The 13,064-nt window shown below is 30.4% G+C and overlaps 1 protein-coding gene across 1 annotated transcript in view; it reads left to right on the top strand.

Moving 5' to 3' along the window:
- LOC105621692 (sodium-dependent nutrient amino acid transporter 1-like) overlaps window positions 1-13,064 on the top strand; it is a 121,106-nt gene that overhangs the window by 29,730 nt on the left and 78,312 nt on the right. The window contains exons 4-8 of the mRNA XM_012203157.1: window positions 6,912-7,131; window positions 7,583-7,957; window positions 8,215-8,581; window positions 10,139-10,415; window positions 10,564-10,658. Of these exons, the coding sequence (XP_012058547.1) occupies window positions 6,912-7,131; window positions 7,583-7,957; window positions 8,215-8,581; window positions 10,139-10,415; window positions 10,564-10,658 (1,334 nt within the window). The remainder of the gene's footprint in view (window positions 1-6,911; window positions 7,132-7,582; window positions 7,958-8,214; window positions 8,582-10,138; window positions 10,416-10,563; window positions 10,659-13,064) is intronic.

Here is a 13,064-nt window from a genome sequence, read left to right as displayed (position 1 = left end):
CTTCTTTTTATTTAATTATTTAGGTAAAATAATTTAGAGACATATATATATATATATATATATATATATGTAATTTTTCTCGAAAATAGTATTCATCAATAACCGAAATTAATTTGGTAATCTCTTTTTGGTCATGTATTACATTTACATTGGTCATTTTCTGTTAGAAATCGTGTAATTGAATGCCAAGTTGTCTATGAGTAGCATAAGGGGAAATATAAATCTCATTATCTCTTGTAATTTCAGGGGGAGTTTCAATAAAAAGGATCGTTTTGTTAGACTGTCGTTTAACTTGATTTTTAACTGTTATGAAATATTTGATTGCTCACACAATAGCTAATAATTCTCTTTCAGTAATGCTGTATCGTGTTTTGGCTTTATTTAAGTTCTGGAGGCAAAAGTCAGTGGCTTGTCTTTGCCTATTGTCTCTTGAGACAGGATAGTGCATATCGCTTCATTGCATCTGTGGTTAATACGAAAAGTTTGTTCCAGTCCGGGTATGACAATACAGATTGAGTCATTAATTTAGTTTTTAAAGAGTCGAACGAATTTTGCTATTCATTTTCTATTCAAAAATTGAAGACTTTTGAAGGAGTCGTGTTAATTACGTGTTTTGCTATCTTAGAAAAGTCCTTAATAAACTTTCAATAATACTAATTCGAATATAGAAAAAGTCATAAATTATCCAGTCTCACAGAATTCTAAAGGAATTGAACAATTTCTAGGATTAGTTGTATATCTCGTTCCGAGATCACATGTCCCAAATATTCAAATTCGGGTCTCAGATATTCACATTTGTCCGATTGAAATTTTAGCCTACTTGCCTGAATCTTTCAAATAACAGTCTCAGGTTTCTATTATGTTTCTTCAATAGTTTTTCTCTATTATATCGTCAATATAAACAAAGCAATTGTTTTCTATTAGTCCCTTTAGTCCCTTATTCATCATTCTTTGAAAGATCGGAGGTGCATTCTTCAGACCGAAAAGCATGCAAATTCATAATGGCATTCGGATTGGAGAAAACTGTTTTTGGAATATCTCATGTCTATTTGATGAATCCCGATACTAAGGCAAAGGCTGAGGAATAACACGCGTTGTCCAAGTAGTGAAGAATTTCATTTATGTTTGGAAGTGGATCTCGAATAGTTTGGAAGGCATCTTGAATAGTTTTTTCTAAAGTGAATAGTTAAACTTTCTAAAGTCAATTACTAATCGTCATTTAGTTTTATCTGAAGCATCTTTTAAGTACTATCCAAAATAGCGAATTATAAGGAGAATCCGATTTTCTTATTATATTCTTATCTAAAATTTCTTTTATTTGCGTTTTAATTTTTTCCTGGTGTAAAGAGAGGATAATGGTATTATTTTGTGTGAATAGGGTTTTCATCTGAGATTTTAATTTCATGTTAGATCAGTGAGTGAATCTCCCGAGGTGAAAATATAATAAATACTCTAATATTTCAGATTTCGACTTATTATATTTCAGAGCTAGAATGCTCTGAAAGGTGCGAAAAACGAATATTTTCTTTCAATAATTGCAAGCGTGTATTATCTAAGATTTCCTTTGTAATAGAATATATTGGTACATCGTGAAAATCTTCAATATTTTTAATTTCAGCATGCAAATGATTCGGTAAAATAGGTTTACTAGAATCATTCATTCTTGTAATTACTTCAATGTCATCCCTAAATAGGACTAATATGTCTGACCTTGTTTTTATGTCACTGGGAAAAGATGTGATTTTGTCACATCTTTTAAATTCTTTTCTCTCAAGAATTAAACTTTTATTTGAAAAATTGAAATTGTTTCTCATAAGAAAATCGATACTTATTGTATTATGCTTTGATGTTTAACTGGCGAATAATCGTCTAATATATGAAAGATATGTTTTTTTCCGATTTCTATAATTACTCCGTACTTAATTTTTAAAGAATGTGTCGTGACGCCGGATACTTATCTATTTTGGAAATATTTATTTTCAATAAACATTTCATGAATTAAAAATATATTCAAGCCCGTGTCTACTAAAAAAATTATTTGCTTAAAACCTAGTATTTTTAAAGTAACTCTTGATGCTTTGATGTAAATTCCGCCAGGTCCCTGATAAATCTCTCGTTGATGTTGTTCCGGGGCTCGATCGATTGCATATGAAGGATACGGTGCTTAGTCCAATGTTGTGTCATTGAGAAAATGACGCTCGTGAAAATTTTACCTCGTTGCTGGTGGAATGCTTTGGTTTTGCATTCATGTCCTCGCCTCTTACAGTAGCCACATCTTGATGTTGAGACTGGGGTTTTTGAATAGGTTTCCTTGAGACTTCATTATATTGTACATTAATCTTCTTAATTAGAATTCTCCTTCGAAAGTTCTTGCTTTCGAAAACGCTTGATTTGAATGTCCAGCTCGAAGCAAGAGGTGATCTCCAATTTCTGATTTTACATTACAGCGAAAAGTCTCGATGAACTTTCGCTGGCAAAGTTCTTCTTGGATACACATGGTTGCGACTCCATTGCTTGGTGAATTAATGGTGGTAATAATATCGTGTATTCGGAAGAAACGATTTATAAATTCGTCAATATTTTCATTATATTGTTGGATACACATGTCTCTTTGTCCACTTGTCTTCCATTGCAGTGAGATTTTGAGCTTTTCCGAATAAATATCTCATTTTTCGAAAAGCCGTGGAAAATTTAGCGTAGTGTCGATTTTTACTATGCCCTTCACTTTTCCTGTGAGTTTCTATGCTATGATGCCGCAAAGAAGTTCGTGTTGATTGACTACGCTTCACTGCGACTTGAATGTGTTCAATAAATGATTCGAATCCATCGAATTTCAAGATTAGATGCATTGCTTTGTCATATGTATTTATTAAAATCTCGGGATTCTCTGATTGAACAATCATCGACATTGTTTCCGGAAATCATTCTCCGGATGGATTTATTTGCAAATTGTTCATTTGATCTCTAAGCACTTGCACAGCATCCGTAACTTTTAACAATTGTTCTGCTAATTAATATATTAAAGTAAGTTTGTTCGCGAGATGCTTTGTGCGCGTGACATTGGAGCAGTTATGAAAAATTTTATTCTAATATATTAATGCAGTAGGAAAAAGTATTAGAAGGAATTGATTTACCCTTCTATCATTTGTTCTGAATATTATCCAGTCTGGATGCTAAATTCGATCCAGCGAGATAATCTTCGAATTTTCCTTGAAAGTAACTAGTGTAACTAATATATGTCGTCTCGAAGTTAAAGTACTTCAAATTTTACTGTTTTTATGCACTTATTATTCCGCACTGCTGCCAATTAAGATTCGCAATAATGTCCTTTTAAATAAAAATTCTTTATTCTTCATCTTGTACAAAATTATAATTTTCATTTTTAGATGCGACCAGTCTCGCAGGACTCAATGAACTGATTCACTTAATCCAAGCGCTCTCTCTATTTTAAGGCTCGGAAATAATTCTAGAAAATTCGAGTTATTGAGTTGTAAACAGATACCTTCCATTTTTAGAAAGTCTTATTTCTATTCTTATCCTAAAGGATCTTCGTCCCTTATATAAAGAAAAGAAAGAAGAGGTCGTATTTCTAACACTTCTTATCTTAAGGTTAAATTTTAAAATAGGTATATGATCATAATGGGACGCACGACTTTCCACGCGACTTTTATGTCACCCCCCCCTTCCCCCCTCTGACTTTCATCCTTCCTGCCTCTTTGCTATGGAGCGCACGACTTTCCACGCGAAGTGAAGTTCATCCCCATTTTTTCCATTTAATTGTTAGTTATTTTAGTATCTGTTGGTTGGAGAATTTTTTAATTATTTTTTTCGTATTCCTCATTAGAAATGCTTCCGAAAATCATTTTCATTTCGAGGAGTCATAGTTATCGTAATTGTACCGAAATTTGTAAATAGAATGTGTTGCGATTTTTAATTCATAAAATTTGTATAAATTTTTCGATTTGACGGATTTCAATTTGTATATTTATATCTTCGTAAAAGAAAGTCGGATCATTATCTCAATTACTGATTCCAAAAATAAAGGTATCGAACTTTAAAATGCTTTTTGAAAGATTATGCTAGGATTTTTTATTCTTTTATCTTGAAGTTTGAAGTATTTCTCAACAAATCATTAAAAAATCATTTAAAATCAATGTTAAAAAGGACCAAATTCAAAATTCACAAATCTTTTCGAAAAAATAGTCGCGGAACAATGTTTGAAAAAGCGTTTCATAGCTTAAAAACAATTTTCGAAAGCATACTTTTCAACAAAATTTTTAATTTTAACAGATGTCCATTTGTATCTCTATAACTTTATAAAAAATCAATCAGCTCGAAATATCAATTACTGACCTCGAAAGTAGAGACTTCAATTTCAAAATGTTTTTTTTTTACAGTGTCGTTATGATTATTTTTGACGAAATTATACTTTCTTGAATATAATTTATTTGTGGAGGACTAAGTGATCCTTTAATTTTTTTCAATAGTGTATTTAAATAATAAGATTTAATCAATACTTACTTAAGATTTGATCAATAGTACCCAAAGTATTATAAAAATATTAAATACTATAAAAAAATCTTTCAAGGATTTGTCTTTTGTATTCAAATATTAATTTTATAATAAATTCTTTCATAAATGATATAAATATAATTTATTCTCTTGATTTTTCTTCTTTAATCTTACGATATTAAGGATGTATTTGTCTATACAGCACAGAAATATTGCAGCAACATTGCAAAAATATTTCATTTTAAGCTTGCAACATTGCAAAAATATTGCGAAATATAGCTACAATATTTCAGCAACATTGCAGCAACGTAAAAATGTTCGTTTTAAAATATTAATACGTAATGTTACAGCAATATTACAACATAATATATATGCAATATTAGATTTTGCGCACAGTAGAGGAATACTTGCAGTATTATTGCAGAAACATTGTAATAATACAGCATTGCTGTAATATTACAATGTTACTGCAATATTTATTATAAGATTTTGTATATAAATTTAAATATAAAAAATTAGAAGTAGGAATTAAATATAACATACAATGAATACAAATAAATTAATTATGTCTTTATAATTAATTATGTTTTTATATTTTATAGGATTTCATAGGGATTAAATATAATGCACATTGGACACAACAATAAGACGTATAGACGTTCCGATATACACTGCAAGTACTAAAAATTTACAGTAACGTGAATTATAAATTTTCAGTACTGGATGTACATATTGGAACACGGCCTATACGTATTATATCTTATTGTTGTGTCCATTGTGCATTATATTTCCGTGCATTAATAATCCTTACTTCTAATTGTTTTATGTCTATAAATTATAGACATTGACTACATTTATATCTTATGTTCGTTTCCACTAATAGATTAACTTTAATCTTGGTTCAACTTATTTTTCGTTTTTTTTAATTTTTAGAACTAGAAAAAGACGAAGATAAGTTGAATTGAGATTAAAATTAATCTTTATTGGTAAAAATGGACATTAATCGGGTTTAATAATATTCGTAATTAGAAACTAATCAGTCTATTTTTCCATTTTTAGTATTTCATTTTTCAGAGGAATGTAGTTATGAGATTGATCAGTTTCATAATTACAGATGTTATGAAATTCGATTAAACCGTTTGTACCGTGAAAACGTAGTCATTAATTTCTATTCTTCCATTATGTCCAAGTCCTTACTTTATTGGGTTACATACACAAATCAATATATATTAAATTAATACAAGTCTTAACACTCAAAATGAATTTTCTAGCAAAAGCATAAATCGACAAAGTGACAAGAGATTCTTGTCTTTGTTTCTTACTGATTTTTGAACAAAGGATGACTCTTGTCTCAATTGACTCAATTTGTGTCTTTTGCTGGAAATATTTTAAAAATACTGCTGCAACATTGCTGAAGTAATATTGCAAAAAGAAGTCTTCGTAATGTTTCTGCAACATTGTATTGCAATATGAAACATTGAAATGTTGCAGCAATGTTGCTACAAGTTTCTGTGCTGTACGGATAGGGAGACGTTATTTGCATTATTTGGCACTACAAGCTCTTCGCGGAACTGCAGATAGCACTAACAAACTCGATCATGACGTCACTAATGGTAGCGCGTTACGTTATAATTGTACGCCATCAATGCTATTCTTCTGAGATAGTGTACTGGTGTACTCTAGTGTATTGGTAACGTTGGTATTATTTGTAAATTCTGTGAACAGCTCTTTGCAAGCATTGTTATGTTACTACATTGAATGTTGTTTCAAGAACCGTTATAACTTTCTCTCAACTGTCCATAGATTTCCTAAATGTTCAAATTCAGACTGCGTTATTCACTGCAAGAATCGTAGGGTATACATAACATGAATTTCAAATTTTCTCGTTCTGAATAACAGAACGCAATTTTAATTGCGATTTCTATGATGGCTTACCGCTAAGCAAAAATCGTCAGTAACAAGATAATTCCGTCCTTCTACACATTTATAATGAAAGAAAAAAAAGCTAGACAGAAACTTTGAAAAATTAAAGATGATATTTATAACAAGCAAGAATACGTTTATTTTACCTTAGCCATCATAGAAATTACAATTGAAATTGCATTCTTACGAGAAAATTTAAAATTCACGTTACTCTACGCGAAACTCTTAAATTAAATGCGAAAAAATTAAATTATTAAAGAAAAGTTTGGTCGGTTGAGAACAAAATTCTCTACATTAATCTCGATGAATGTTAAACGTTACCAACGCTATGCTAGAATTGTGCATGGAGCTTGCTAATATTATCGCGTTATTGGCTGCATGAACAGCGTTGGTGACGTTTGCGTTTATAGCGCAAATAATGTTTCCCTGAACGCACCTCCAGAATATTCGCGACATTTCTCAAGATTTGTTTTCAGGATTGGGGTACTCACAGGCTTTCGGTGCATTCTGCGTTGTTTCGTATTACAGCGCTTTGATGGCATTGACACTGTACTATTTAGTATCGAGCTTCCAGTCTGAGTTACCGTGGTCATTCTGTCGTCCGGAATGGAAAGATTGCATCGATGACTCGATGTTTAAAAATGTCTCCGAGGATCGTATTGCTACCATTCAAAGTTCCGCAGAACTGTATTTCAGGTTTGAGACTGAAACAGCATTAACTCGTAAATGACACTTGGATGCAAATTCGCACCTGTAGAATTTCCAACTTACAGATATTTAAGAATATTTCGTTTAACATGCAGTTTTGAATAAATAACATTTTGTTTGTTGAAAATTCAATACTATTATATCAATTGGTTAGAAAATTTTATATTTAAAAAACATAGATTTTACTTTAATTTCTTTTTTAATTTTCAGAAAATATAAAACATTAAAAACGTCTGCTGCGAATTTGTACTCATTGTACAATAGATCTTTACGGATACTCAAAAGGGACGTGCTCAAAATATCCCTTATGGATTAAATAGCCTTTTTTAAAAGTTTTGTAATATTGAGAATGATCATTATTTAATATCAAACACTTTCTTTAATTTCAAACATCAGACAACAATAACTAATACGATTCATTTTTATATGATTTTTATAGGAAAATAGTGTTACAAGAATATGCGTCCATCGAGGACGGTATCGGTGTACCATCCTGGCATTTGTCGATATGTCTGTTCCTCAGTTGGGTCTGCGTCTTTGGAGTGCTCTTCCGCGGCGTGAAGAGCACGGGCAAAGCCGCCTATTTTCTTGCATTATTTCCTTATATTGTGATGACAGCTTTACTGATCAGAGCCGTTACTCTTGAGGGTGCTGTTGATGGTATCCTCTTCTTTGTAACTCCGAAATGGGATGCTCTGTGGAAGCCCACTGTCTGGTACGCCGCTATCACACAATGTTTCTTCTCCTTGTCAGTTTGCTTTGGTCCAATCATCAACTATTCGTCTTATAACAATTTTGAACACAGAGTGGACAGGTAAAATAATCTATAATCAAAGATAAGCTATAAATAGATTAAGAATTATTAATAAATAAAAGATTTATTAATAAAATAAATAAAAACATTATAATTAAATAAAATAAGGTTGTGTAAATTCATTTTTCCAAAATACAATATTATTTTTCAACTTACACTATTGTTGCAAACTCATTCGAATTCTTAAAAGATTTATTTAGAATAGAAAAAAATAAAAAAAATAGAAAAAAATAAATGTTTTCTATTTTGCTCATTAGGGACGTGATGATAGTGACCACGCTGGACACATTCACTAGTCTGATAGCTGGTTGTACGATCTTTGGTATTCTCGGCAATTTGGCCCATGAGATGAATACAAAGGATATTGCCAAGGTGGTCCGCGGCGGCATTGGTTTGGCTTTCATTTCCTATCCAGACGCTTTATCACGCTTCACTTTTATGCCACAGCTATTCTCCATTCTGTTCTTCATCATGATGTTCGTTCTTGGCACTGGAAGTTCTGCGGCGTTGTGTGGCGCGGTATTCAGCATTTTCCGCGATCATCTGCCTAATATGAGGCAGTGGTTGTTGGTACTCTGCGTCACCTGTTTCGGTTTTGTCGTCAGCCTCATCTATATCACTCCGGTTTGTTAATTACGTCACACATTTAAGTTTACTGTAAAAGTACATATAGTTGACACAAATATTAATTATAAATGTTATGTTTAATCGATACTTGATAACTAATCGTACATGTTTGAGAGACATAGATGCACGCAAAATGTTAACACTAATTCATTGAATGCTAAATGAATGAAAAATTAAGTTTAGAAATTATATAGGATAAAAGCACTAAATGCGGATAGTTCTGGATCACATACTATATTCGAATAATTATATTTTCCATGAAATAATGCATATCGCAAAATTCTTTAACATTTATTTTATCTTTTTCAAGTGTCAGTCATTTTTCATTTATTAACAATAACGCTATCCATTTTATTGATATTAATACTAATAAAACGTGAGAGTTAAACTAAGATTACTAATTGTAAGATATGTATTTTTAAAAATTCATTCAAAGTGTAATACCGTAAGAATTGCCTTATGGCTTTTACAGGAGGTAGTAAATAGCATTAGATTTCTTGAAAAAAATCATTATTATATTCAGTTGAAATTAAATCCAAAAAAGATAAAATATTTGGTAAACTGATCCGCAATTAGTATATGGAGTTTAATTGTGGACAATTGTCACTACATCATTTAATTAAAATTAAAACATAAAACGGTATCAAAATAAAATAAGATCAGCCATAATATAATCTTAATCTATTACAACTATTAAATATTTTATTAATTGTTCGATATTGTTTTTGAATATTTTATTAATTGTTCGGTATTGTTTTGAATAAAAATATAAATTTCTTTTTAAAAGTGATCTACAAATAGTTTCTTTATGTACAGAAAGAACATTATAAGAAAAAATTATTATCTTAAGTTGTTGTTTATTGCTTCTAATCATGTAAAATAAATTTTTACATTTTTTAAATAATTAAAAATTTCAAAACTCTTGAATGGCAAAGATACTTTTGATGGAATGTTGATTCTATGTTAATATTTAATAAATTGATTATTGAATACTAAGTAAATGAAGATTAGAGTTTAGAGATTAAAACAAAGCTTATGAATTATTATTATAAATTATTATTTATAAGATTATTATTTATAAAATTATTATTTATAATTTTTTTATATTTCGATGATATATATATATATATATATATATATATATATAATAGAATAATAAAATAAATAACAATTTTAATTCTTAAATGTTTTAGCCTTTAATGGGATCATATTCAGTATGGGGTCATAATTCAGATGTTAAAATAATAAAATTTCTTATCTGTTGCGTTAAATGTTAATTATTGTCTTAATTGTAGTCAATGAATAAAGATTCTTGGTTGTTCCTCTATTTCAAATTTTTATATCATTTCAAATAGAGGAGAAGAAATCCAGCATGCCAAATCCAGAAATTTATATACATAAATGTGTACAGCTAAGAATCTTTATTCATTGATTACAATTAAGACAGCAATTAACACTTAACGCAACAGACAAAAAATTTTATAAAAAAAGAAAGACAGAAATACTATTGACAGAATATTTGCTTCCATGTTAATGTTTAATAAATATTAACAGGGTGGTCAATGGTTCATAATGTTAATCGATTATTACGGCGGTACTTTTGTGGCAATAATCGTTGGCATTCTCGAGATAGCGACCATCTTCTGGATGTATGGTCTCTTGAATTTCCTCAATGACGTGGAATTTATGCTAGGCAACAGATTAAGTGCTTACTGGCGAGCTTGTTGGCTTGTAATCACGCCTGTGCTCATGATCATCATACTGATTTACACATGCGCCACTTATGAGCCGCTCATGTATGACGGTAAACGGTTTCCCGATTATGCCTATGGTCAGTGAAATTTATTTTATTTTATAATTTTATATATTCGATTTCTTAAATATCTCTTTTATTACAAAGCACATAAAATCATTAAATTTCATCATAAATATTATTTAAAGGTCATTTTAGAGTGATACTTTTATATTTTTATTTTCAGGAATAGGATGGTTCGTGCTAGTTCTAGGTATATCTCCCATCGTATGGTGGATCGGCCAGAAAATAATTACGAATAGAATGTCGTCTTTCACCGAAGTATGTATATTTTGAGATATATATTTTGAGAACTAAAAAAAACAATAGTAGCTACAAAAGTGGTAACTATATAAATTTTTTATATTTTATATTTAGAATTAATATATTAGGTGTAATAAAAAGAAATCCATTATTTTTGCATGAAATTGAATGGAAAAATAATGGATTTCTTTTTACTACACCTAATATATACAGAATGTCCCATGAGACTTCTCTTACACTCATAGAAAGGTAGATGGGATTGAGATAAATACAAAAAAGTCCCATACCATTTAACAATATTTACAATAATAATCGAGATATTAATTTTTGTAAATATAGGTGCTAATGAGAGCATGCTGAGAGAAACGGCAAGAGCAACGTGTGAGCGGTGATGCCGGGCGCCGAGCAATAGTACGCTTCCCATCTTGTCTCTCCAACGCGCTGCCGGCAGTTTTATTACATGATAAACTGAACTAGGCTATACCTCGACCGAAGCGTTTCTCTCGATGCATTCTCAATACAATTACAAAAATTAATATTTCAAAAATTATTGCGAATATCGTTATAACAATATTTTTTTGTGTTCACCTCGATCCCCTCTACCTTCTTGTGAGTGATGAGAGAAGTCTTGCAGGACACCCTATAATACAGGGTGTTCAAGAAAAATCTCGGATTTACTCGAGAGAATGATGTTTTTGAAAGAAATGTTTCAAATAAAAGCTGTAAAGTAATAAGTGCTTGATTAATTCTCACTATTGACCAGAAGAAGTCAGTATTTCAAGTATGCTATTTCAACATGACCAAAAGTGACTGCTAATGTATACGAAAGTACTGTCAATAGGATTTAATAATCAGTATGTAACATTTGATCGGATGCAAAGAACACAATTTTTATCACATTAAAAATGTCGGGTTTTGTATCAAAAAAAGAGAATTTGCGGGAAGCATTACTTTTCTATTTTAATCTCAAGAAACCTACTGCTGAAAGTCATCGTTTGCTAGTGGAAGCTTATGGGGAGCATGTTCTATCTGAAACTTGCAGAGATTGATTTAGAGGATTCAAAACGATTTTGACGTAAATGACAAAGAATGCTCTGGTTAACCAAAAAAATTTGAAGATGGAGAATTGGAGGCATTATTTCAAATAATATTAGAGAAATGTCAGAAATATTAAATGTCAATAAGTCAACTGTTAGCAAACATGTAAAAGCAATGGGAATGATCCAGAAGTTAGGAAACTGGATCCCACATGAATTAAGAGAAGGAGATATTGCAAAACGTTTAGCCATTGAATTGCTACTTCAAAAACAAAAATTATTTTTGTCGGAAATTATTTTTGCATCAAATTATGACTGGTGAAAAAAATGAATTATGATTACGACAACCGAAGCGCAAAAAATCATGGGTGCGTACCAGCGAACCAACATCAACTCCAAAACAGGATATTTATGAAAAGAAAGTCATACTGTGCATTTGGTGGGATCAAGATCGATGTAATGTACTATGAGCTGCTGCAACCGAATCAAATCATCAACTGAATACTACTGATGTCAATTACTCAAATTATTCTTCATTAAGTACTTTAAAGTTACAGTATCACCAGCATTAACATTACGCAAGAATGTCCGACCGATTGCTAAAACCTTCTGTTATTCAGAATTATGTCCGGAATAACTTTGTCAAGATCAAAACTATTGGAGGTTATATCTTTTATTTTCATTTTCATGTAAAAATGAATTCTTAGTGCAAAAATGAAAATAAGAGGAATAATCTTCAATTGACTTTGATTTTACAACAATGTTCCTACAACAATGATCCTAAACAACATTCAAAATCTTATCGGTCATCTTGCGTAATTCTAATGTCTACTGTAACTTTAAACTACTTAATGAAAAATAACTTTATCACAATGTTTAATTAGAATTGTGCATTTAAAATTCAAAGTTACTGGTTTACTGGTTACTTTCCACGCGGATTATATAAATTACCATCTTTTACCGGCCATAATTGCAACCTTTATTTAAATTATTTTGGAGATGTAGCAAGAGCTACAATAATTATACAAATGTAATTAAGTAAAAACAAATTATAAATTTCATTTATTAAAATCAAATGACAAGAAATACACTCTTAATTTTCTCAAAAAACAATAGATGTGATAAGATATGAAGAGAGCACATAAGAATCAAATGAACAATTAAGTGTGTAAAAAGATAAATTATATAACATATTGAATAGATTAAAACATTTCAGAACAATATGTATTATACGTTTCGGCATCTCCATTGAGTCATCTTCAGATACTTGATACAAATATGTATTTGCGATATTATCTTAGTTTAACATAATGATGTCACATTCAAACTCTGAAAATAAGTTTAGAAAAACAGGGAATAAAAAGAATGGAGAACAAAGCATATATAT

The sequence above is a fragment of the Atta cephalotes genome (genome assembly GCF_000143395.1).
Source record: "Atta cephalotes unplaced genomic scaffold scaffold00036, whole genome shotgun sequence".
NCBI classification, from domain to species: Eukaryota; Metazoa; Arthropoda; class Insecta; order Hymenoptera; family Formicidae; genus Atta; species Atta cephalotes.
This window is presented reverse-complemented; position numbering and strand designations above follow the sequence as displayed.